Consider the following 27,096-nt stretch of genomic DNA (forward strand, 5'->3'; position numbering starts at 1 on the left):
GAGATTCAGTTTCAAAAAATTACAAATAAAATATTACCATATTGACACTTTCGATTTCCCCAACTTTTTATTGTCATCTTTACATGAAATTAACAGTAAAATAACACTTAACACATTTAACACACAATGAGCGACACAATGGATGCTTTGCTCTTTGTTACATTTTGAAAAATCTAAACAATCTTCAGAAAAATTCCCAGTAGGTGAGTCATGAGTTAATTCATAACTTATTGTTAATTAAATTTAAAGGTAAAAGCTTGTTAATGCAGTACAGAAAAACCCTATGCAATGTACGTGCGCTCAAACAAAGCGCACAATGTTCATACAAGTGTATTCTCTAATTCTCATCATAAAACATAATTTTATGTTAAAATTCAAACATTGGCATTGTGATTGTCAGCTCACCTTAAAGTGCACATTTCAACTTGTTTAAACGTTTAGTTTATCCATAACTTACTTCAGGCAGTCGCTTTAGTTTTTGCGTTTTGGTGACATTATCTGAAATATTCTGCCTCAATACTTGCAATTATAACAGCCCTTTTACTGGGAGGAATAAAGAAGTTGTCTATGCACTTTGTAAAGGATGCAGCTGCTTTTGTTCGCCCCTTTTAACCATCGCTGAAGGCTTGAAGGTCACTCTCTTACTGATAATCAAAGTTTGCAGCTGAAGATTAAACCTATTGCTGCAAAGGCCAATCACATGTGACACGCTGCATAAAAGAAAAACATTTTAATACGAGCGTTTACCTTTATCCAAATATTTCCATAAAAGTATGAAAGGTGTGTTCTGGGCCGAGTCATTGGCACATTTTGAATGCAGAGAGAATTTTTTATCCCGCCGTCAGAGCTCCGTATAGACAGGAGACCTTGTAAGAGCCATCTGCAATCTGTCACTATCGTCACAGCACTTCTCTGATAATCTAAATTTACAGTAAACTGTCAGCATGATGTATATTGCTTAAATAGACCTTCACCTCACAGTATATGCTGTGAAAGGGAACACCGTGATCTGCCTGTTAGATTATTATAAAATAGAATAACATCTCTAACGAGTTTTATTCACATTAAGAGCAAAATGGGTGTTTAAATTTAGTGGAAAATGACTTAGATGGCTTGCTTTATGCTCCAATGGTCCTTATTATATTTTGGTGCATTGTTGGAGAGATATCCAGATGCTTTATACGCAACAGCACCTTGCAGGCCTGGGTCAGACACCGGAGTTATAACCAGGACTCTTATCTAAAATGCTTCTTTTTGTACTCTTAATAATTTGATAAAGTTATTCACAGGTGACATATTAAAAAAAAGTAGCAACAAGTAGAATGACGCGTAAAACCCGAGTAAGTGGATAATCGCCAAGGTGATCTGGCCCATATTTACACAGCACCTATATATAATAGAATGGCAGCTGACTGTAAATTCAGATATGATGTGAAGTCGTCTTACCGCTGACATTATGTTGACATATTGCCTCTCAGGTGGTCTCTTGGCCATACGGATACAGTGGATATATGGCGCAAAGTACATCAGCTGCCATTTACAATGAGTTAGGTGCGAGAAAGCCTGTATGATACACAAGATAGCTGCAGCTCTGCCTTACAGCAACAGTGTGCTAACATGAGGGGAAAATGGCAAGAGAAAAAAAGTGAGGCCTGCCTCTGGTTGCTGTGGGAAAAAAATCACCTGTTTCTACATCCAAAATGTTGTGATGGAGAGCAGCACTGAGAAACAAAATGTATTTAATGTTGAATATCTGCAGCAGATCTCTGCAGCTGCAACATCATCTGTGCCCATATTCTATCTTATAGTTCCATGCGTGGTTTTCTCCATAGTTTGAAGTCTTTTGCACATTTAAAAAAATCCTTTAAGGACCTTTTTTGGGTGCTGACCCACGCTAAGTGTCCCCCCCACCCAAACTCCCCAGAGCTGAACAGACCCTGCAGAAACTGAAGTCCAAGTCCGGGGTGAACCCCAGGTCACTGCGTCTAACAGATATGAAAATGTCGCCTCTTTGGAAAAAGGGGGCACGCCTTGTTGTTTAACAAAGACTGTCAATGGGCAAGATTAATCAGAAACAAAATGGAAACGGTGTCACTTTGGGGTCAGGCAGAAGTTATCTCTGTTTAGAGGAGCGAATAGAATAGAAGGGGGGGACCAGAGGAAAAAAAAGAAAAAAAGGAGAGAAAAGAAAGCTTTCAATATTTCCGAAGTTTGGCCTCTTGTTTCTCTATGCAGAGGCCTTGTTGACGTGGACAGTGTGGATGAGCTTTGTGCAGAGCTGCTGCATCTTCAGGGGACACATATACAGTGTGGCACCTCGGACATGGACAGGAAACTGCAGCTGGACCTGATGGCTGATGGCACAGAGCACGGTCAGACAATTTTATATTTCCTACCTTAGAAAAATCCAGTTTCAAATTTTCAAAATATTTTTTATTATATTAAAATCTATTTGAGCTTTCCCTAAAATAATTGAATTAAATGTTATTAATATTAATAATAATATTTATAATTGTACCCTGGAGTATTTTCCTTATCAAACCTTTAGTAGACAACTCTTTAAAACATGTTTTATTTGCAACCCATGACACCGTTATTATCTTAGCCTTGTTTGCAATGAAGAGCTGCAAGAAGCGCAGGAGAAACATATTAATATATTACATACTTGCATTGAAATGTTGCAAAATTATTTGTGTAAACTGATATTATATATTTCCAGAATTAATCAGATTTGGGAAATTCTATTACATGTAGGATTATATGTGCACTGCAGAGAGATTCTGGCTTGTTTTACTGTGAATTGTCTTTGCTGGTTTTAATAAAATATCCCACGCTTGGGTTTGGCATGTGGCTATAATAAAAGGGACGTGTCCTGCAAATGTTTGAATGTGCTTTTCAATAGGAGAACTGATCTTACGTGCTGGCCGTGCGATCAGAGCCAGATAACTTTCACATGGTGCAAACACAAAGAAAAAAAAATAGCTTGAATGTATTGCTTTATCCTGGCTAATTGCAGAAAACAGCACATTTGGACACATGTAATGAAGAAAAGAGGGTGTATCCATGTACGCAGGTGTGTAACGTGAGAGATGAGTGTTTTCTGTTGTTTGTTTGTGTGTCATAAGCGGAAATCTACCAGGTTTTACTGATGTACATATGCTTTATATGCAGGCTTGTGTGTCCTCAGCAGCGGCTTGTCAGTGCAGGGAGCTTGTGCACTGTTTTTCGATCATTTGAATAGGCGGATATGAAAGATTATAATTTGCACTGTTGTGTTGGGGTGTTTTTTCTTTCTCTGTCCATGTCTTTATACGTATTCAACACCTTTTTTAACCCTTATTAAGCGGACAGTGACGTGACTTTTATAAATAATCCTTTGTTTGTGCAACCTTTATTTTGTCAGGGCTTTCAATTTCACATTCAGTTTCAGACGAGGAGGATTTTTTCTCCCATGCAGGAAAGCCTCACCCACATAAGTTTGGCTCCATGCAGTAAACAAGTTAGTTGATTGGTTTTGCTTTATATACTGTGATTTAATAAGGAAAACATCAACGTAAGCCAGTCCGAGCAGTGTTGGTGGTACCAATGCCATGCTTTCCATTGGTTCCTGTTTACATGATGCCCACAGGACACGCGGTGATTGGTGGCGCTTCACACGTGACCAGGCAACTTTGTACATTTGACAGGGAGTAGGAGGGTTTTGTGGAGATCAGAAAAACGACAGCGCGATAAAAATTAGTATTGTTGCACTTCACAAATTAATGACCATGAGTTCCTACTTGATAAACTCCAACTATATCGAGCCTTCCTTTCCACCATGCGACGAATATCAGCAGAGCGGATACATCCCCAACCCCGGTGATTACTACGAGCGGCCAAAAGATACGGGCTTCCCCCATCACGACGAGCCATCCTATCCGAGGTCAAACTACACAGAATCGGGCTACGATTACGGTAACGTCCCCGCCACTGGACTCGACGATTTCAGCGATGGGCACCACGCACAGCCGCAACCGGTTCCACAGAGCCACGGTCCTCGCCTCACCGCGGCCCCAGACGGTGGCGCAGGGGCAAATGCCAGCAAAGACTGCAGCCTCTCCGGTGAGGTTTATCCCGGCGCAGCGAAGGGCAAGGAGCCGGTGGTCTATCCCTGGATGAAAAAGGTCCACGTTAGCAACGGTGAGTTATCGTCACGGTTAAATAGCAGAACCACTGAGAAACAACCACTGGAACACACGCAAGCCTATTGAGGCAGCACTAGTAGCAGCCCTTACAACAGCAATTTACGACTATCGAGCAGCAGGGTCGGTAATTAAGGACCCTCGTAAATTTTATTGCCTGTGTTCGTCTGTCGGGGCCATGTGCCTTTGTTGCTTTTTAACCCAAACTACCTCCACCACTGGAGCCGAGCCAAACTGTAATATCCAACCCCGCTGTTTTGTTAATCATTTCTAAGCTTGATATGTCCCTGGATGCGAGTGCTTGTACACTCGGCATCTCCACATTAAGGTCATGTCCGTAAACTGAAACAAGGCAGAGAGTAAAACAAACAGAGCGGCTGTGATTTCACACCAAATCCATAAATGTTCTCTCGTTTTCACCCTTGTAATGTTTCCATTTGAGGAGCTTTAAGGGTTTGGAATATCAGCCTGCATGTAACACCTGCTTGCTTGCCTGTGTATGGCTTTTTTTTCTCCTTCAGTCAATCCCAATTACAATGGAGGAATGCCCAAGAGGTCCCGCACTGCCTACACCCGCCAGCAGGCTCTGGAGCTGGAGAAGGAGTTCCACTTCAACCGGTACCTGACCCGGCGCAGGCGGGTGGAGATTGCGCACACCATGTGTCTGTCCGAGCGCCAGGTTAAGATCTGGTTTCAGAACCGGAGGATGAAGTGGAAGAAGGAGCACAAGCTTCCAAACACCAAGATCCGCTCCTCCAGCTCGGCCTCATCCTCAGCCTCGGGGCCCCAGCAGCAGCAGATCAAAACAGGCCAGCAGCTTGTCCCCACGCCGTGCACCGCGGGTCTATAGTGCCTGAATGAACCCCAACCCCACAGAAAACCCCCAATCCAGACTGAGATGGCAAATATCACAAGTGGAATTTGATGGACCGATTCTCAGTATTTTACACACATGGTGTTATCTCTTTGCCTCTGCCATTGGGCCCCTGTCACGTCCTTTGTACCCTTTTCCCTCTCCGGTCGCCCTCTTCATATAAGCTTGAAAATCACCTTTATTTGCCACGGTGGCAACTGAAGTGTTTATATATTTGTTTATTATTATGAAAGAAGGATAACGCACATTCAAACGTAGGACTTGGATCAAAAATGTATCATTACAGTTAAAAATTGAGTGAGGTAAAAGTAAGTTTGAACTCATTTTTACTATGTTCTCTTTGAGTATTTTTTTTCTTTTTTTATCATTGCTCATGGAAAGCTCTAATATACTTGAAAGATATTTAGCGAGACTCTAGATGCCAGTTAGACGGCTGTTTTTAGAGGTATGGCATCAGTCAGAGTAACAGTGTAGTTTGTGTGTTTGAGTGGGTTGGTTTACTGTTGAATGTAGTCCAGGTGACTTTCACATGTAATGTACATAGGCAAATCATAATGAAGGCACAATAAGGAAAAGCATTTCGTCAAGTAGAATTCTGTTTGTTGGTGTTGTAGGTTTATTTGTGCTAGTCCGTCCCATGTTGTGCTGTGTTCTAAACTGTGAATATTTGTATGTGTCGTCTCAGTAATGCCCGTTGTGATGTAGGCTAGTATAGGCTCAATCTGTCCTTGTGAAATAAATATGTACTTCACTTATAAGGCTGACTTTGCTTTGCTGGATATTTTGTCACTGCAAATGCAGATTTGTTTTGAGCGCAACATGTATTTTTTTGAAGCCGCGCGTATTAAGGAGTTGACTCAATTTTAAAAATAATAATAATAATAATAATAATAGATTCCTTATTTTAGGATTGCATTTTCAAACTCAGAAGTTGTTGTCTTGTTGCTTGTTTTAATTACAGTATGTAGATTTTAAAAAAACTTTTATTTTAAGCATATGAATCATTATCCAATGTTTGGAGATGCGTGCGTAAATTTGTGGTTGTGTTTCCGAGCACTGGATAATTTACTGCGCCACACTTTCATAATTCTCTATATCTATTTTTTTATTTATCTTAATAGAATCTAAAATTTTTCTTATATTTGATGTTATTTGCTAATATTAGTAAATTGTTAATCTGTGCGTAAAGTTGCGCAGTTTCCCTTGAACTAAGATTTACAGAGAGGGAAACTGTTCCAACATTTCCAGGTGTTTTAATTTGTGCAACCAATACAGAATGAAGTATTGCAAAACGTCTCAACATCTGTAACACATTGTGTAAAAACTAAAAATGTGTCTGGCTGAATTATGTCTCTCAATGCTCAACTGGCTGCATTTCTAATCCGTAAAATGTGCATAAATGTCATGCGCATTTTCCTGGATAAGGAAGAGATGTGGGTGGAATTTCGGAGGCAGATATCAGCTGCTGAAGTGTTGCAGACTTTGGCACGGGAATCAACCACCAAATTGTTAAATGTATCCGGCCACACATATTGTTCCCTCTCGCCATTATAAGGGGATCTCAGCCAACCTTAGTGCACCAGAGTGTGAGTGTTGGTCACTACCTGCTACATCCAAACAATAGAGAGTTCAACCAGGGGACACGGCCGGCTCTGGCCAATCACCGGCTCAGAGCACTTCTTCTGACCCCTGACCTTTCGACACACACAATGTTCAGATCATACATCAGCGCGGAGACCTCCGCGAGGTTTTTCTTCTCATTTAAGATTTACCCAGAGACAGCGCGGAAACAAAAACGGTGTTTAGGTGTGAATCTGAGCCATGAATTTTCCCAAAATTATTCTTAGAGACAGCTCTTGAGCCATATATCACAGAAACACCCCTGTCAGGCCGCGTGGAGAGGGTAGATATGAGCTGAAACATGCTGCCATTGTGCGTGTAAATTAGTATGATTTTCAATATGTTTTGGCACTAATGGTTTCTGCTCAATATATATGCCAATAATAGCATAATGAATTGGTGTGCAATACATTTAATGGTAAATAAGACAAAGCTGTCATTCACCACATTTCCCACAGTAAAAGCCACAGAGTGACAGACACTGTCACATTGTGACAGTATGTACCCTTGTTGGTTCAGTTTTTGATGCATCTTTCCCATTTATTATATATTTTTTTGTCTGCATAAGAAAAATAATTCTGCAGAATATTTTTATAATGCCCTATGCATATCCTCTTCAGCCCTCTGTGCTGCAGACATGGAGGCTGTGCAGAAGATGGCGTTGAGGCTGATTGGCACCGATTTTTGCGCAGACTCCAACAAGTCCAACTAGCTAAATTACAAGATTTCAAGTCATTTGATTCGCGAATAGAGGTCACTTCCAATGTACTGAAATTTTAATTCGCCCGTTCACGTGACTTGTTGAATAATGAATGCCCCCGGGGTCAGAAATAGATGTGAAAATCTGCCTTATTTTCATTTGAAGTGATCCTCTGCAGGGTGCGAGTCAGATCTCTTCTCCCCTGACAGAAGTCTGTCCGCTGAACGTCATGACTTGTGAGTAGAAGTGGCTGTTTTTTACTGTTAAATTTTGTGGAGGTGTTCGAAAATTATTGTAAAATATCCCGGAAGTGGAGTTTGTTTCGTGATCTTCTGGCGCATATTCATAGATATCGTGATGTGTTTATTTCTACACTGTAAAACCCAACTTGTTGTTTAAACTTAAATATTTGAGTGTCCATGCTGCAAAATAATTTTATGTCAAGACAACAAAGACAACAGAGTTAACTCAAATGAATCTTGCTATTTGACTCAATATTTTAAGTTAAAATGACTATTTGCACAAATCTTTGTTGTATTGAAAAGGAAAAATGAGTTATAATAACAAACAAGCAACATTGGGTTTTACAGTGTAGCTATATATTTCTGCAGAGTTTCTGAGTTTGGTAATATCAAAATTGGCCTAAATAATCTTCCTAATTTCATTGCAAAACATTTTAATTGGCAAGAATAATGGATCTATTGCATATTATTTGTCTGTACTTTTAAAATGGACCTTGTATCATATTGCACCTTTTAGTAAACATGGACTAAGTTTCCATAACTCCTTTAATCTTCAAACCAGGACAAAAAGGAGAGTAAAACTCAACCTTCACTTTGCCAATAAATGTTTTATTTGACTAAATTATTATTTTTTTGCAAATGTGTTTGATATTTGGTGATACACATTTGGCTGCAAAGGTGTCAAAAAATGTCACAAAGTGTAGCTGCAACTTTTCTCCATATAAAGTGGTATAATCAGGCAACGTTGACTTGAATTTAAACGAAAAGTAGCAACAGTCTGTATTCATGCTTGCAAAGTTTTGTAATAATTGTAATTAATATGTTCATCTCTCTGATACAAATGAGAGCAAGTGTATTTAAACAAGAGTAACAATGGCAAAGCAGAGAGGTTATCGGTCGGTGAAAGGAGCCTTTCAATGAGAGGGAACACAATAGTGACTTTAGACACGAGTTAAACATTAACAAAGTCCTCGGGCTATGTGACAATGTCTAAATATTATTAATGGGCTTTTTTCAACTACCTCAAAAATGTAACTGACAGATATTGAAAAAATGTCTAAAAATATGACCTGAGAACATTTTCAGTCATAAAAAAGAGCCAGTTTCAACATGAAAATTGTTTTATTACAACCACCTTTACGCACACAATTAGTCCGTCTGCCTCCATGAGAGATGTCTCCAGGTCGGCTTTAGGCGTTGAATTTCGCATTAGCATTGATGTTGGCCGATGTAAACCTCGCAGAAAGAGTTATCTTCGGCTGAGTGTATCGGTAACCCAAGCCTGGCTGTTAAGAGCTCCGAGTGTCAACATTGTAGGGAGATATGGACCGCCGCCTGGCCAACATCCAGAGGTCTGCGCCTCTAACTCCTCCTCGCTGACAGTGATAAGCAGCTCTGATTTGTGTAAATAACTGAGACATTTGTTTTATGCGAAAACAGTTGAGATTTAAAACATAATCAATCAACTTCTACTTTTGAGCAAATGGGAAAAGTGCAACCAAAAGTTAAATAAAAAAGTAGGCTACCAGCTGAGGGCCTTTGGTTTCAATCTTCTCCTTGTTTTGGAACCCAAAATAACTTCCCACTCGAGTCTCTATGCCTCTGCCCGGGTCAGGGAAAAGTTCAGGTGCGGTGGCGAAAGGCAACGTGGGATCCAGTGCACGGTCATGTCCAGCCATATAATCCTATAGTGACAGCTCCACATCTGGAATTGTAAGAACAAAGACACAAACATTCTGTTAAACAAAAAATAAACAGTCTTCTTTACTTATCATGCGTCTTAACCCTGTGCGTAAAAGTTATTTTTTTAGCCCTGATAATTAATATTCCGTTTTTGAAGTGTTGAAGGTGAATTAATAAGAGCTGCTCTGCTTCCGTTCCTGTCTTTAAAAGTTTACCGCTCAAGTTGTAGTTTGAGAAGACAAAGGCTGGTGTGGGAGTGGGATGCTGTCTGTGTCCGCCCCGAATGATTAATAGTTGTGGTGGGATTTTTCCACGCCCGCTGCTCGGTGTTGACGGAAAACAAGCGCCAAACGGTGCCGAGAGGAGAGAAGCACTTCGGGATAGGAGTTTTTGGCAATACATGTAGTGGCAGAAGACACATACTCCAAGCTTCAGAAATGGATTGGTTTATATGATGCTGGGTTTGGCAAACTACATAAGGACTATATGTCTTAGTCGGCACTTTTGCCATCATACCCAACCAAGCAACCACTCCACTTCCTCCTTCAAAGCCTCCAAAACTCTCCCTTTGCACAAACCTGTAATTTCTAACATCCCTCAGCTGCTCATAGGAAACGCGTAAGCGCTTTTAGGTCGAATGGGGGTCCATGTAGTGATCAGTGGGGTCGAGCAGCCACTCTTTGGTTACCTCACCTCCACTTTCCGCTCACTGCTGACTGACAAGCAGCCCTCACGACCACCAGGACGCACAGCCTCCTTATTTAGGACAGGTAAACGTGCACCCTTTTCTTCCCATTCTGCCAGCCATGCAGGGTTTTGCTGACGGAGTACCAAATGCTGATTAAGTGGTAGGACAGGCGAGCTGTGGGGCTGTGGGCGGGGGGGCGATATTGAGTAAAGCTCTCTGTAGCCCTGGCTAAAGAGAAAGGACTGATGAGCAATCATAATGCCACTTTTAAATGGTATCTTGTAAAGGCAAAACTCTTTCCATGTCACATAGTGCGAATTATCACGCTGCAGTGCAAAACATTCAGCTTTGTAGCCTGGCTCCGAGCTGCGGCTGCACTTGAAACTCAGCATAATACAGGCAGGATTAGCTCTTTCAGGCGCTAACAGGCACCAAATATATGGCACTTTAAACCTGACAGAACAGTCTTTCCCTCTGAATGGGCGACACGTGGAAAAGCTGCTTCTCTGCGAGAGACTTCGCTCCTCTGCCAGATACATTGCAGTGTCACATACCCCTCTTTTTTCTCCCTCCAAACTGATCCGTTTCTCCTCAGGGGCAATGACTGCCTCCATTAATGATTCACGGGCTCAAATAAAAGGGATTTAAGTTGACGTTGCGTCACGTGAGCAGGGCGCATAATACTGCGCGATGTTATGGCACGGGGAAGAAAAACCGGAGCCCCGGTCTGGCCATATGATGCTGATTATATGCGGGTTACCCCCACTTTCCGTGAGGGGAGTCCGGTCTTTGTAGTTTGTTTATCGAGGGGAGAAACAGAAAAAGAGAGGCAGGCTGAAAGAGAGAGGATCCCGGCTCTGTGGATGTATTATACTGCTGTCACGGACGGATATGTTTTTCCACGCGGACAGAGTCAGAGCCCCAGCTTTGGGAGGATGGATTTTATTTTGAGGTATTTCCGCCGATTGTTCATTACTGTCGTGAGTTATTGCTGCGCGAGGCAGAGGTCAGTAAAATAGGGGTCCAGGGTTTCTGCAGGGCGACAAAACAGACAGGTACCAAGAATCTATCGATATTCATCAATCTGTTAATATCTCCGATTCATCAGAGCTGATCAAGCGAAACATAAATAGGCCTTCGGAGTCTACACACAGCATATAAAAGGAACGATTTAAGGGTTTGTATGGGCCATTAAGATAAAGGCATTGTTCCAGTTTATGCTTCTTAGGCTAAACATTATAATAAAGCAATTATTAGTTTAAACTAAGAATAGAATGCAATATTTCAGTTTTATTCATTCTTTAATGACATTAAGCAGCCATTTGGATAAATAGGCCTGCACGAGCGTTTGTAAATAAAGCGGCCATTTAAATATCTGCTTCCAAGAAACAAACAGAGCGCGCGGTTTGCTCCTCCAAGGTTCAACCGCTTCTATAAAACAAAACATCTCGTGTCTTTTACGTGTGTTTTTTTATATTGTGTACGTAAATGATACATCAAGACGAGCTCCATATAAAAGTAGGGGAAAGCGGTGAGGTTGTGTCGCTCCGCCAGGGAAACGAGGATATAATGGAAGACGGAGTGCCATCCAGGACCGCGCGGCCGCGCTGGGGTCACGGCGCTCCTGCTTGATTTATGGGCGCGGGGACTTGGGGAAGATGGTGCGCCAGAGCTAATGACTATTCGATCCGTTTGTGGAGAAAATGCTTACCGGCCAGCAGGGAAACAACAAACACGTTATTTGCATTGGCCCATTTTTCTGTTATTAGTGATATTACGCTGCAATATTTGGATGTAATGCTGTTTTTGGATGAGGATAATCTGTGGATTTTGCCTTTTATTTTTTTTAAATAGTTTTTCTATTAGATTTTAATGGTCTTTTGTTTCCTACATATTTATGTATTTTTGGTTGATATTTTGTTGCAAAATACTACAAGGAATCTAGATTGAATGCTTCCCCAAAGCTGTAAAGATATTAATACTTCAACACAAAGACTTGGCCTGCTGCTAGATTTATAATTTGACCCAAACAATTATTTAAAAAATGCTTGCATGCAATTTTATTAGATTTAGGTCAGCCTGTTTTCGAAACGTTACATTTTGCGCCTTTTTAAAATAAGGCCTAAACAATTACGTGCATGAACAAAAGCCTTATTATAAATATTCTATAAATTAAAATGTAAACATTATTTAGGTAGCGTATATTCCAACATAAAAAGCACACTAATATATTTTCCAGAACCAGATAAAATGTTGTATTATCTTGTGAGGAATTGAAAATGTTTATTCCTCATTGCAGAAATCCAACCGATTGAATTCAGGCCAACGCACGGTCTCCCAGACACCTTGAACTGCCTTCGGTAAGTCCATATATCTTTATTGATTTGTGTTATGAATGCTCGATGGTGATATCCTTATTCAATTTCTAATAAGTACCACACACGCCCACCAAAGCACTCACAGGGATCGAGCAGCAGCCTATGGCTTGTACATTTCCTTGTAGCAGCAATATGACCAGCCCGAGAGCAATAATTCCTTCTCTTCCACTTGTCTTTGTGGTGTAATTTGTCACTATAAAAGTGACGAGGGGAATCGCAGCTCTTGGAGCGGTGCCTTACTCCTTTCAAAAACTACTTCCAGTGAAAGCCATCTGTTTGTAGCTGCTATACTTTACAACATTCAAGTTTTAAAAAATGGATTTTCTTTCATTATTTCTTTCCTCACACATTGCTATACGCATTATTACGCATGGCAGTATACGACCACCACCTCGCTGACATTTCACCCTCAGCTCAGGGCCGAATTAAAGAGACGAATCAGCATTTTAGCAAAACACAAAGAAGTAAATAATTATACAAAGTGACTACTTTGGTTTCAAAAAGGAAAAAGCCGAGTTGGCAAAAAAAATCCTCACGCGTCAAATTTTTAGTCCCACTCACCCTCCCACGCCGTCCGTGTCTTCTATCTTTTTAATTGTGTCATTGAATTTTGTCCCAGAGCCTGATACCAGCAGAGAAGCTGCAGCTCTGGACGTGTTTACAGCCCGGGGAAGCTGAGAGGGACATAAATCTATTTTTTTCCTCTTTCTTTTGGCTGCAAAAAGAGAGAAGCATTGCCATGCAGAGGGATTCCCCCTGCTGCCGGCTCCTCGCTGCATGTCCTCCGCTCTGCCTTTTGGTGATGAACCTTCTTCCCATTTTTCACACCCTGCTCCTGGTGGGGTTTTTCCCTTCATATACACCGGCTTTGATCTCAAGTTGTTGTGCTTTCTAATCTTAAAATAATATTCTGTTGCAATAAAAGCAAATGCAGGGAGAGGAATAGCATGGCACAGGAGTGAAAATGAATTGTCCCCTGTGCCAAAAAATGAGGACTAAATGCTAAAATGTGGGTTAATGATTAAACCGCGGATAGAAGCTCTTTTATGTTCCGTGGAAATGGAAATGCAGCATGGTCAGCGGCTCATTATTCCTTTGTATTGTCCCCTTCTCTCCAACATCCACTGGGCTCATAATTCCACTGCAGGAGTAAACAATAATAACAAAAAAAGATTTAAAACACTTAAGGGATGAGCTTGCTTGCTATTTGTAAGATTATTTTTTCTAGACTACCTCATTTGGTTGGGGGAGGAGGAGAGGCAGCCACTTGATTTGAACTGGCTTTCCAAGGCGCTACTTATTTGCATAATTTTTTTTGTCTATGGTGACGCTGTGGTTCGGGGCAGTTCACTGGTGTCTGCATGGTACTGGTGAAGGATCACATAGTCTAGCATAGCCCTGGCTCAGTTTAATATTGCTATGAAGCCCTGGCTATTGCTCTATAGCATGACGATAAATCCAATCTTGAGGCCAGATAACTCTTATCTCTCTGACCTGACTGCTCACGCCTGCTTTCGTAATCTCGGTTTACCCATCCACGTCGAGTAGGGAAAAAAAGAGAAAAGGAAAGGGGTTTCTCTCGGCTCTTCCCTTTTTTTGTTGTGGCTGCTAATGCCTGGTGCATGGCAGGGCGCACTCCTCCACTGCTGCTGCTGCTTCACCCAGCCCAGCCCTGCCTTTTTAAACTTTTCTCTTGGATTACTGCTTTGATCGATTTCGTCGCTGAATGAGAAAATATCGCTCGGTGCTCTGCATTGGTCGTCAGAGGAGAAGGTAAGCAGGCCAGAAATAGGCTCCCCTCTCGGTTGTAAATGGCGGAGTTTGTGTGTCGCGCCGTGATTTATCACCGTATGACTTAGATCTCGGTTCAGGAAGAGTTCACACGCACACACACACACGGAGCCGAGCAGCCAGATTTCTCTAACGCGGAGCAGAGGGCTGCAGCAGAAAGTCTGTCATTTGTCTCTCTTTCTCTGTCTTTTATGACTATCGCAACGGCTCGCCTGGAGATATACACCACAAAGCTTTCTGATATCTTTCCCAGGTCATCGTGAGTGCAGAAGCAGCGAAGACACCTTCTCTCACTCTGCGGTTCAGCTGCTCATTTTATACTCATTTGATTTTGCACGGCTGCACAAAATCAGAGCTATAGTCGACATTTTACTCTAAATCCCTTGCGCTCATTTTATGAAAATGCATTATATATCTGCTCCAGAACTACACGCTACTATATACTTATGGATTGTGAAAACAGCAAGTGATGTTATTTATTGCAGTCTACAGTAGCCTATTAACATCGTTAATGTTAGGGTCACATTTACTATCAGATACATAACACAAGGCCCTGTTAGTTTCAGCAGTTTAAATGTGAATTAATGGTTTAAATAAAATATTTTTTACTTTATTTAATTAAAAAAATGTTAATTAATCTCCAAATGATCTGCTTTCTCGATTGGATCGGCTGCACTAGTACAATCTAGAGTGCAGGACAAAGAACTGCATGATTTTTCAACCATAAGGTAAATGAATTGGCTCGGGTTTAAATTGTATTTATAATTATCATTTTTAAATTTTAATTTAAAAGTAGGCCTATTATTATTATTATTATTATTATTATTATTATTATTATGCTTATGTATTGCACTTTGCGATTTTTAATGGCAGCGTAAAAACAGCAGGAGTCAACATTAAATATTCTTCTATTTCATTAGTAATGTCACATTATGAGAAATTCGCCCATAATGACCCGTAGATCTGTCTTATTATGGTTTATAGTTCCCCAATAATCTCATAGAGGCTGATCCCCATGGTTACCTGCGTGAGTTATGGTGGTTTAGCAGCAGGCTCTCGCTGTGCCACGCCGGGTTTCGGTCCGCCTGAGTACCGGAGCTTGGCTGCTCACCGGGCCGCTCATTCCGAGCAGGCCGTCCCGGCCCACTGACCTCCCATATATCACCGCGACGGGCCGCCGGCGCAGACAGCACCGACAGCAGCCATTATTATGGGCCTTGCAAGGAAAAAGTTCAAACCGTGGTCATGGAGATGCACGGATGCCCGCCCGGTTTTTCAGGTTTCCTCGTGGCCCTTCCATTTATCTTGCAGCATGCAAAGAAAGAAAAAAAAGAAAGAAAAGGAAGAGAATGCGGTTGTTTCTGCTTTGCTTCAGGTGGCCGGGGAAGCACAGCGCATTGAGATCTACCCTGTTACTGAAGAAAGATTCCTCTTTTTTGTGCAAAACAGAAATGGGTTAAAAGTTTGGGGGCCACATGGAATGCGTTCACCTGCTACATAGAAAATCGGATATACTGTTGACAGCCTTGTTCTTAAAATAACAATGTTACAGAAATATTATTTTTCCTGTGTGGTAATAAGAATTCCCTACAGCACCCTTTTTACCTACAGCATTTTCTCTAAAATATGTCCTGTAACTCTATATACAGTTTTATTGTTAAAAAGGTTTAAAATGTCATGCAGGCTCTTGTTAGGTCCTAAAATTTATTTGGCAATCTGAAATGCTTTTGAAAAGGTTTTGTTTTGATGTGGTTTGGCACAGATGGTAATACAAGGTTAGTGCGTGCCTTTGTGCCCTGTGTAAGCCATAAGGTAAACGGTAATAGTCTACAGAACTGTTGGCCCTATCTTGCTTCCATAGTCTCCAGTGTCAGGCCTGTATTGAAAAGTAAGATGGATCGCCACCATTTCTTCTCCTCACAGTGCTTCTTGTAACCCTAGGTTCACCCGAGGAGGCCATTGGCGGAGAGGCGTCACGTGACCACGGGGTGCCAATGTTATTCTACAAGGGTGTCAAGACCCTGTCAGTTTCTGAAATAAATATTGGGAAACGGCGAGATGCAAAAGGCAACCTACTACGACAGCTCCGCAATTTACAGTGGCTACCCATATCAAAGCGCAAATGGCTTCAGTTATGATGCCAATCAGGTCCAATATCCCCGGGCCTCTCATGTGGAAAGTGAGTACCATCGACCTGCCTGCTCCCTGCAGTCTCCTGACGGCTCCGTGGCTCTGCAGAAGCCGGGGGAAATGGCGGAGAGCTGCGACAGGACCACAGCCATTCAGGCGGCGCAGTCCAAGGTTCATCCCGAAAGCAATCAACCGCAGGTGCCAGTGTCAGGCCCACCCCCTCCCTCACAATCCCCCGGTGCTATCAGCCAAAACACAAGCAACGGGTCCAACCAGCCCAGTGCCAAGAACGGCTCCCCGACCTCTGCTACCCGCAAACAGATCTTCCCCTGGATGAAGGAATCCCGTCAGAACACCAAGCAGAAACCCACCAGTAGCTCCAGTTCAGGTACCTTCAACCTGCTGACACATACACGCAGAACTTCCAATCACCAGAAAGTTACATGAGTTTTTTTTTTGAGGGAGGACACAATGTATAGGGGTTGTGGGTGGGCTGGTAAGGTAAGGAGATATGAGGGAGGGGGGCAAACCGCAACAGGACAATATGAGAATGTATTTTTTTTCTGCTCCAGTGTCAGAGAGGTGTTCATTTTCAAGTCAGTGGTTTGTGGTATTATATTGTGTCATGTATATTTGTTCCCACTGGGGGACCCTAAAGTTATTCATGAACTACAGCCAGAAAAAAAAGACCACACAGTCACAGTTTATGTACAAGAGTTACTTTTATTCTACCCTGTAATGACTTAGTCACATCTTCTTGGATATTCTCCAAAAACGATACCCTAACATTAAAAATAAACTTTAAGGTTACAGACTGTAAAAGAAATATGGTCCTCAGCATTAGAAGTAGATTCCACCATTTGTTGTCCCTGTGCCCTGCAGCTGACCTGTCCCTACTGTAAACATGCATCTCACTGATCACATAATGTTCCCGGAGAGACAACAAACAAACACGCACAACAGTTGTTTCAGTTTGTCCTGCTGTTTTGATTAGAGGGAGACTTGGTGGGGTCAGAGTGGGGGGTTTGAGTTTGGGGGTGTTTATTTACATAGAGCCAACCTAAAAATTAATCTTCCCATGACCCTCTTATTTTGTAAATTGTGTGGATACTATTTCAGTTAAGGTACATATAGTATTCGACAGTAAGCAAGTAGGTTGTGTGGCTTGATTTTGATTTATGTGCTAACCTTTAGGCACGTTTTACGTAAGCCACCCTGCTGTTTTGAAGACAGGAAAACTTGGTGGGTCAGGCTGGGGAGCTTTAGGCTCTCTCTCTCTCTCTCTCTCTCTCTCTCTCTCTCTCTCTCTCTCTCTCTCAAAATCTTTTTTTTTACATGAACTCGTCTCACAAATTAAGAGATGCTCATCATCCAATGATCATCTTTATCATAAATGAAATGGGTAAGTTTCTTACAGTAAAAGATGAAAATGCAAAGCAAGGTGGCTTCTTTTATTTAATATATTTATTTATGTTTTGAGAATTTTTTTCCGTCAATTTTAAACAACTCTTTGACGTTCCAACATATATTGAAACCCTTTTACGCACGTTTTACGCACGTACGCAATCCATATCGCCCGGGGAGAAACTTCTTGGGTCACAGAAGGGGATTTGTTTTGGTGTCTACTAGCATAGAGCTAACTTAAAAATAACAGATACTCATCTTTCCATGGCCTTTATACATAGGTCTACAGCAACTAAAATACAAACCAGTGTGCCGTCTTTTGCTGTGATTTATGTTAGGAAGGTGTTTATACATTTGTTAACAACTGACCAAAGTGCTAGCCTTTATGGGGAATGCTTAAACGCACGTTATACGCTTTAATGCGCGTCTACGCACATACGCAGTTCAGATCCTGCTGTTTAATTGGACGAAAACTTGGTGGGTTATAGAGGGGAATTTGTATTTGGGGGGTTTACTGTGCAATTTCACAGATGCTCAATCTTTTTATATCCTTGTATTTTATAAATTAAGCTGCTAATTACGTTATAGGTAGTCGTCTACATTAAGAGCTAAAACGCTAAGGAGTGTGACGCACTCCGTTGTGATTTATGTTGGGAACATTTTTAAAAGACTGGCACAAGGGCTCGCATTTATGAAAAGCCTTTTACGCACGCTTTACGCACATACGCAAGCTGCTGTTTTGGTCAGGGTGGTGGGGTTGTGTTTGGTTCAATGCAAACAAACACCCCCAGTCTAAAAATGCAGAGGTGCTTACCTTCTCCTTACCCTCTCATTTTGTAATTAAGTTATATGAACTCTTGTGCAGTAAGAGTTTAAAATGCAAAGCAGTGTGTCGCCCTTCACTGTGATTTATGTTTGGAAGGGCTTTTCATTAGTTTTAGCAACACGTTGAGGTGCTAACATTTATGAAAACCCTTTTACGCACGGGGATAACAATAATCCTGCACTTAACACACACATGTTCCCCACATCAGTCTTTAATAAATCAAATTAACTATCCCTTTAACAAGAATATACAATAATAATCATTATCACTCCACATACATGGGTATTCCTCGTGTTAACTTCTCTTTCATCTCGGTTATAACCTAATGGGTCAGGTTATGTCATGCTGCATTCCTTTTGCTCAACGTTTGGGCGACAGGTAGTGAAATTTATTAAGTGTTGGCCGCCTGCCACAGCGGCGAGCAGTAAGTAGACCAACACCTTGCTATTCTGCAGCCAGGCTCCAGCTTCTTAGAGGGGGAGGCTTATCAGTGAGGGCAGGGCGAGCAGCTTTATACACCCTGAGGAATACATAATTCTTGTGTTTGCATTACGCGTGTGCTACTCTGTGACTACGGGGGGGGGTAGGGGTGGGGGGGGGGGGGGGGGGGGGGGGGTGAGGGTCAAAATGTTTTAGTAGGAAAACTGAGGTTACCTGGTTCCATATCAGATATTGACCTACTATTCTTCAGGTTTTTTTCGTTGCAGTTAGTGTAGCGTGCGCACAGACACAGTGCCCATACACTGGTTTTTAATTGTCTTATGGAGCCCTCGTGATAACCCTTGTAGTAGGCAGAGGATTTATCAAAATGTTGAGGCGGTTGCAACACATACACGTGCACAGAAAGGGGGAGGAGGAGAGAAAGAGTCGATGATGAAACCTCCTATTTAAGCATGTTTATCTAGTAAAGCAGCCTCTCCTGATGGTTGAAAGTTCTGTTATCAGCTGTGCGTCTTGCTTTCACTCTCCTGTCTCTGCCTCTGTACTCCTCTCTCTCTCTCTCTCTCTCTCTCTCTCTCTCTCTCTCTCTCTCTCTCTCCTCTCTGTAATGGATTACTGATTGACACATCCTCCTCTTCTCCTCCCTGACAGTGGAGAGTTGCCCCGGAGACAAGAGTCCTCCGGGGTCAGCAGCGTCGAAGAGGGCCCGGACAGCTTACACCAGCGCCCAGCTAGTGGAGCTGGAGAAGGAGTTCCACTTTAACCGGTACCTCTGCAGACCCCGGAGGGTGGAGATGGCCAACCTGCTCAACCTCACAGAGAGACAGATCAAAATCTGGTTCCAGAACCGCAGGATGAAATACAAGAAGGATCAGAAAGGTGTCGGAATGATGCCATCCCCTGGGGGACAGTCCCCTCGGAGTCCCGTGGGCCCGGCCTCCGGTGGTGGCGGTGGTGGTGGATACCTCAACTCTATGCATTCTCTTGTAAACAGTGTACCTTATGAGTCCCAGTCGCCGACGTCTTACAATAAACCTCATCAAAATGCATACGGTATGGCCACGTCATATCCCCCTCCTTTGAACAGCTCCCTCAACAACTGCCCGCCCTCCCAGAAGAGGTATCCCGGGACCGACTCGGCCACGCCCGAGTATGACGCGCATCCCCTCCAAGGCAATGGCAACTACGGGACTCACATGCAGGGCAGCCCCGTGTATGTCGGCGGAGGTTACATCGACTCAATGCCCAATTCTGGGACGTCCGTTTTCGGTCTGACCCACCTCTCGCACCCGCCGTCCGCAAACATGGACTACAACGGAGCAATCACAATGGGCAACAGTCAGCATCACGGAGTGTGTGATCCGACACCGACGTACACAGACCTTACGTCGCACTACTCTCAGGGAAGAATCCAGGAAGCGCCCAAACTGACGCATCTGTAGCGGTGGCGCAGCCCGGATCACTCCGCCCATTGTCTTATCCACCTCCAGACACATTACTGCTTTGTTTCTGCGCCTCCTCAAGGCTTCCACCTTCTGTCTCTGCTTTTGTTTATGTTCTCTATAGTTTGATGTGTGAAGTAGCGTAGGATAAATAATCACGACTTGCTTGAATTTTTCTCTATTTGCTCGTGTCATTGTCTCACAAAGACCTTTATCTGGGCTGTAGGACGTCTAGAGTGGGAGGGAGGGGGGCACAGTATATAGCCTATTTAATCTTTGTTATTTTTTATTTTCTTTTAAATCTCAAACAGGGTATTATGAACATATGTTATTCATTTTGAATGTGAATTTGTCCGTCTTTTATTTATCCGCAGTTGAAGAATTGTGTTTTGCATTTTGTTGCACTTGTGAAAGGATCCTTCTAGAGCCACGAGCTAGGATTATGAGGGGAAATACATTTTCAGAAACAAGGGTCACGAGCTTATCCGCAGCCTCCCTTGCTTGTGTTGTTCCATTGGACTTTCTAATGTTATTTATTTTGTTCGGTGTTAAGATAAAAGAGTCCTTTAGTATTATTTGACACCTCTGCGATCTTTGTGTGGGGGACAAGGTTGGTGGAAAATTAGCGTCTCGGCCCTTTTCCAGCCCATACATGTAGTCTGCAGCTATCACAGGCTATGTTTCCATTTCTTCTTCTCTTCTTCTTCTTCTTCTTCTTCTTCTTCTTCTTCTTCTTCTCTTCTTCTTCGAGGAGGTGTTTTATTTTCTCAGCGAATGTAAAATCAATCAGTCATGCAATAAGGGTGGAAAGAAGGACACACATTAGCAGTTTCTTTGTTGAAGAAAAAAAAAGAAACAGACATCATCAATTTTCTTTTTCGATGTCAGACATTCCACGCTGCTCCAGTTCGAAGAAATAAATAAAAAAGAATTGAAATATAATTGCAGCAAACTTGTAGTTTTAATTTAGACACACCAAGTAGCATTTCACATGATCACAAAAACAAATACAAGACAGTTTCTTAAATAAAAAAATATCAAAATAGAATTCTAGTTTTGCAATTATGACATACATGTTATATATTTCATGACGAAATTGTTGGGGTGATAAAGAAAAAGAAAAAAATTAATAATATTACATTTAAGACATTTGGCAAAAAAGAGACAGTTAATGGTTAAATAATAAACCATGGATGGTAATGGGTAAAATTATATTTGTATAATTATGCGTTCAAAATAATGTGAAACCAGCTTCCATATTTAATATTCAATAACAGAAACAGAAATGGCCGCAGTTAACGTCAAATATTGAATTATTTTGCTCCCCTCTTCTTGATTCGACGTGAAGAAAACTCTCGGGTGGCCTTCTCCCCTCCTTTTATCTGCGTGGGCACATCCATAATAATAAAAATGTCACACAGGCCCTTCTGGAGATTCTGCAAGGAGACAACAAGCTAAATGAGAAATCGTTTGAAAAATAATTCCCTGATATGTTCAGTCAGTCAAATGCGGTCAGAGAGGATACAGGCTCAAGTAGAATGGCAACGGGGCTTATTTTCCTCATTATATTTACAGATCTGCAAGATGCGTAAAGCCAGTTCAACATGAAAACACGGCATACGGCTGTATGGAAGGTTACAGCAAAGCAAATTATCAGTGGAAAGCTGAAAAAAATCCCTTTGTGTGTATTTTGTTTAAATGAAGCGTCTGCATATAAATAATTATGCATTTTTTAAAATTGTATTTTCTCTCTATTATTTGCAGAAATATAAAACGTTCAAAAATTGAGCTAAAATGCCTATATTGATTTGTAAAGCTCTGTTATTATATTTATTTTTCAGGGGGGGGAATCCAAGTTATTTTTCTAGTTCTCTCATCAAATTACCTAAACATTTTTATATTATATTAACCTTGTTATTATGTTATGCCTTTGTGCAGCTGCAGTATTATTGAAATAATTTTCAGCCCTCTCTGATTGATATAAAAGGGCATGAACATTACTGGCCCTGACATCTGGTTAGCAGGGAAACCTAGAACAATTGAACCATGGTGTGTCACAGTAAAAAAAAACTGCACTGAGTATTTCTGCATCCAACACACACACACACACACACACACACACACTCTGAGAGATACACGCGCACACGCACTCACAGCAAGCCACTGATTTGACCCATATGCGCCATACACAGGTAGCACATAAATAACGTTTTTTAACTGAAACAAGAGATTTGTATTTCTTTCATTGCAGTTCCATCCGTGGGAAAGTGCTCCTAAATCAATCCTGCTGTAAAGACAAGTGTGTAGGACAGGCTGGGGTCCACTAAATGCCGCCACCCACTCCTTTCCTTGCACACAAAGCCTGTGCGTAATTCCAAAAAAAAAAAAAAAAAAGCCATCCATCTCTTCCCCTAGCAACTCTGTCCTTCACCACACAGTCTGCACGGTCCGCTCACAAACCTGCATGTCTACAAAAACGACAAATACTTGTCTGTGCGTAAATGCATTCACAATACAAAAAAAGATAAAAGCCAGGTGGAGAAGCTGCTTCGCCCTACTCACCGTTGGCGCATTACCGCCTCCTCCAAAAAGGGAAATGGTCGCATCTTGTGCAGCTGGATTTATCTTTTAAAACATCCCTCCAGCGACAGCCCGGCTACAACTGCGAGCAAAAACTGGTTCTAATCTGAGTGGCCAGTGTTTCTCGCCGCTTCCTGGCTGCATTTGATCCGGGGGAGAGTTAGAAGCCTTAAATGTGTTGTGAGGGCACCGAGCTGTCAGACCTTTTGGCGAGTAAGATTGATCGCGCACAGGCTTCCAGGACTCTTTGTTTGGTATATAAGCAACAAACTGAGAGAGGCCTACCACTTCTCTTCTTCCCCTCTCTTACTCACCATAAAAGCCATATTTCTTTCTTTTTTTCAAATGAAAATATAACATGTACAGCTTGACGAAAAACATCCCGAATGTGGCTTTCACAGATTATTCTGGAAGGGCTATAAAAGCAAACACTGCAGGGAAGCGCCATTCAATAACAATTCCATTTACATAATAACGCTGCAAATGGATTCGTTGTAAATGGTCGATTGTAAACGTGATGCTGTTTGCTGCATTGCAATTTCAGGTAGAATTGATGCTGGAGTGAGATTCTCAGCATTGTAGCTTCTGTCCTCCCATAAACCCTGGTGCAGCCTTATGGTTTCTCACTCTTAACATGGACAGGAAGCCATTCTAAATATGATAATATATTTTAAATAATGTCAGCATTGGGTTATCGAAAAATGTGGCTATAACCAATCACACAACAAAGGGCTCCTGTGTGTTGAACCTAGTGTCTGTGGGTTTGTGCACGCACATGAGCGCTCATGACCTCGTTATAAAATCGACCTTTTATGGAATAAACGAATAACCTATGTGCTTTTATATCACACCTATAGAGGCTATGAATAGCCTATAATAAAACAATATTCGTGAGTGTGCATGCATGCACGTGGATCTCTTTTACAAGTTTCTGGACCTGATGTGTAAATGTTAAACAGCTGTTATGGGAAGAAATGGTCTGAACGTGTCATATCCGTCAGTATTAACTTAATGGATGGGCTTTTTATTGCAACACATGTCAATGGATGCACTGCATATTTCATTATTATGCATCTTTGAGGACATCTATTGTGGAGTCTACACTCACTGAGCAGACTGGATTGTTGGGTGTCTGTCCAGAAGTCTCAATATCAGTTTTTGAGGTATGTTTTTTCACATCTGAAGGCTGACTCTTGCCTATATGAATAGCTACTGGCGTGAAATGTGTGTGTGTGTGTGTGTGTGTGTGTGTGTGTGTGTGTGTGTGTGTGTGTGTGGTGGGGGCGTTCTCGACTGACATCCTCAAACAATACGAGAAAGAGGAGTGCACGAATCCGCGTACCCTAGGCTGGGCTCCTTCCCTGTAATAGTGAGCGTCAGCCATTCTTAAAAAACACATTTTGTAGCTTAGTGGACTGGACTGTAGGGGCGAGAGGAGGATAAACTGAGCGGACAAAGATGTAAATAAAAACAGTCGTCCCCCAGCTGAGCGAGGCGTTCTTCATCAGAGTTTTTGGATCAATCAGGCAGACAGTGGCTCCTTTTGATTAAACCCCAAATTGTCATTGGGCAGAGGTAATCATGTGACAGGCAATTCGGTCCAATTTCAACCTTGTCTCCATGAATTCAATAGTTTAATAGTAGCTCGGTCCCCATACGGCCGTAATCAGTGATATAGAAAAAACACCACCAGGAGATTTTTTAATGATTTTTTCTTTCTCGTCCTCACTGAGCCGCAACATTTATAAAAATACGCGTGCAAACTTTCCTCGGCTCTCAGGGAGCGGAGATGAATTACGAATTCGAGCGAGAGAGCGGTTTTATCAATAGTCAGCCGTCGCTTGCTGAGTGCCTGACATCTTTCCCCCCTGTCGCTGATTCATTTCAAAGTTCATCAATCAAGAGCTCGACGCTTTCACGCCCGACACTGATTCCTCCTCCCTTTGAGCAGACCATTCCCAGCCTGAATCCGGGCAGCCATCCGCGGCACGGCCGGCCCAGACACAGCCCCGACGGATGCAGCCCGCTGCCCACAGCCTCCTTACCCCCGGAGTACCCCTGGATGCGGGAGAAGAAAGCCTCTAAGAGGAACCACCTGCCGACCTCCACCGCTACCACCATATCCAATGGACCTGTGTGCTTTTCTCCAAAAGGTGGGTGATTTCTAAACACATTGCTGCAAAAAGTGTTTACTATGTGTTGCTAAATTTTAGCTCACATGGGCCTTTCTTTAAAAAGCAAAAACAAACAGCCTATAGAGAGGGTTTATTCTCATAGATTTATGGTTGTTACTTTAGTGTGATTATGTATGAAGCAAGAAAAAAAAAGTTTGCGTAAAGTTTGGTCATGTAAGATGATTTATTCCCCTAGCCGTAGCAGAGTTTTGATGTGTGACAGTAATGAAGAGTGATGGAGTGCCGTTGCCGAGGAGGGCAGCTGGAGCATTCATTAGTATCCCACACCAGCCTGGACCTCACTGCTTTTAGTGTTTGCTTCACGCTCATGCTCGGTGTTATTTTATGCGTAAAACAATCTGACGCTGTAATGATTTTTTGGATAAAATGTCCAAAGGCTATAAGCCTGGGTCAGTATAGCTCCAGCGGCCATTTTGCTGCAGCGTGTTGTGAGCCACTCTCTGGTGTCTTGTGAGAGCCATAATGTTAGATTCACTGGCAGTGGGGTTATGTAACTGTTGTGCCCTGCGTTTTTAATCCCAATGCTACCGTGATGCTTATTTTCCAGGCTCGCCTGAGATTGTTGAGAGTGGAGGGGGAGGAGGGGGCTCCCGGCGGCTGAGGACAGCGTACACCAACACGCAGCTGCTGGAGCTGGAGAAAGAGTTCCACTTCAACAAGTATCTGTGCCGGCCGAGGAGAGTGGAGATAGCGGCCCTGCTGGATCTGACAGAGAGGCAGGTTAAAGTCTGGTTCCAAAATCGGCGCATGAAGCACAAGCGGCAGACCCAGAGCAAGGAGAACCACAACGGGGAGGGGAAAGGGCCGGGCACCGAGGACGGCATCCAGAGCGAAGAAGAGGACGAGGGCCCCCTGTACGAGCGGAGCGGGGCCCTGCTGGAAAGAGATACCTGCTCCTTTCAGAATAACTCCACACAGCAGCTCCACAATGGCGAGTCCATGAGCTTTGCTGCTGCGCCGCTGAACAGCAATGACAAAAATCTGAAACATTTTCCCAACCCGTCACCCACTGTTCCGGGCTGCATGTCAACAATGGGCCCAGGCTCGGCATCTGGCCCGGACAATGGCGACAGTCCCCCGGCCCTGGATGTTTCTATACACGATTTTCAACCTTTCTCCTCGGATTCCTGCCTACAGCTCTCCGATGCAGCCTCGCCGAGCTTATCAGAGTCTCTGGACAGCCCCGTGGACATTTCTACGGACAGTTTCTATTTTTTCTCGGAGTCTCTAACTACAATCGACCTGCAGCATCTGAACTATTAACTGAAATCAATCACAATAGCTTTCTTTTTTCTCCTCTTCTTCCGGGACAATAAATATCAGGCTATTAACACTGATGTTATTTGTATATTCGGCACATTTATTCTGTTGATATTTGACTTGACGATTAATACAAGGTAAGGATGAAATGAAATCACTGAAATAGCTCTACTCAAACGTGGCTTGTAATTACCATAACAAATTGATCTCTTGGAATGGAAATTATGAGTGTTTGTGAATAATTATACAATATTATTTTGTATAGCTTCCAATGTCTTGGATATTTTTGTTAGAATACAATTAACTTGCTACAATCCTTTTTTTCTGGTGTTATGAGTCGTTTCTTTTTCTATTTTCACACTGGGTATTTTTTTTTCTTGAATTATTCATGCAGAGAATATGCAAAATAAAAGAAGTAGGGCATAAAAAGATAGAGACGTTATGCAAATTTAACAACAGGTTGGTAATGAATATAAATAGTCCAGTGCGCGTTGAGTTGTGAAGGGACACACATGATTGAATTTTACTTTTGAGTGTAGAATTTATTTCAACACATTTCGGATTGTTTTTAATAGGGAACTGCAATATAAGACGATTTTTTAAATAAAAAGAATGTCTATTTTAAACTTTTTAAAAATGTACTAAAATTATTTTTTAAATA

General features: G+C 42.2%; 3 protein-coding genes across 3 annotated transcripts; all 3 read left to right on the forward strand.

Moving 5' to 3' along the window:
* The first annotated feature begins 3,761 nt into the window (after positions 1-3,761).
* hoxa4a (homeobox A4a) lies at positions 3,762-5,813 on the forward strand. Its single transcript, XM_059349112.1, has 2 exons — positions 3,762-4,179; positions 4,703-5,813. Exons 1-2 carry the CDS (start codon positions 3,762-3,764, stop codon positions 5,029-5,031), a joined length of 747 nt encoding a protein of 248 aa, XP_059205095.1. The 3' UTR covers positions 5,032-5,813.
* Positions 5,814-16,125: 10,312 nt separating this feature from the next.
* Positions 16,126-21,803, forward strand: hoxa3a (homeobox A3a). The gene is made up of 2 exons (XM_059350748.1): positions 16,126-16,675; positions 19,610-21,803. The coding sequence occupies exons 1-2, from the start codon at positions 16,216-16,218 to the stop codon at positions 20,398-20,400; spliced, it is 1,251 nt and encodes a 416-aa protein (XP_059206731.1). The 5' UTR covers positions 16,126-16,215; the 3' UTR covers positions 20,401-21,803.
* Positions 21,804-24,425: 2,622 nt separating this feature from the next.
* Positions 24,426-26,684, forward strand: LOC131985597 (homeobox protein Hox-A2a). Its single transcript, XM_059350791.1, has 2 exons — positions 24,426-25,133; positions 25,723-26,684. Exons 1-2 carry the CDS (start codon positions 24,770-24,772, stop codon positions 26,436-26,438), a joined length of 1,080 nt encoding a protein of 359 aa, XP_059206774.1. The 5' UTR covers positions 24,426-24,769; the 3' UTR covers positions 26,439-26,684.
* The last annotated feature ends 412 nt before the right edge of the window (positions 26,685-27,096 follow it).

The sequence above is a fragment of the Centropristis striata genome, chromosome 14 (assembly GCF_030273125.1).
Source record: "Centropristis striata isolate RG_2023a ecotype Rhode Island chromosome 14, C.striata_1.0, whole genome shotgun sequence".
NCBI lineage: Eukaryota > Metazoa > Chordata > Actinopteri > Perciformes > Serranidae > Centropristis > Centropristis striata.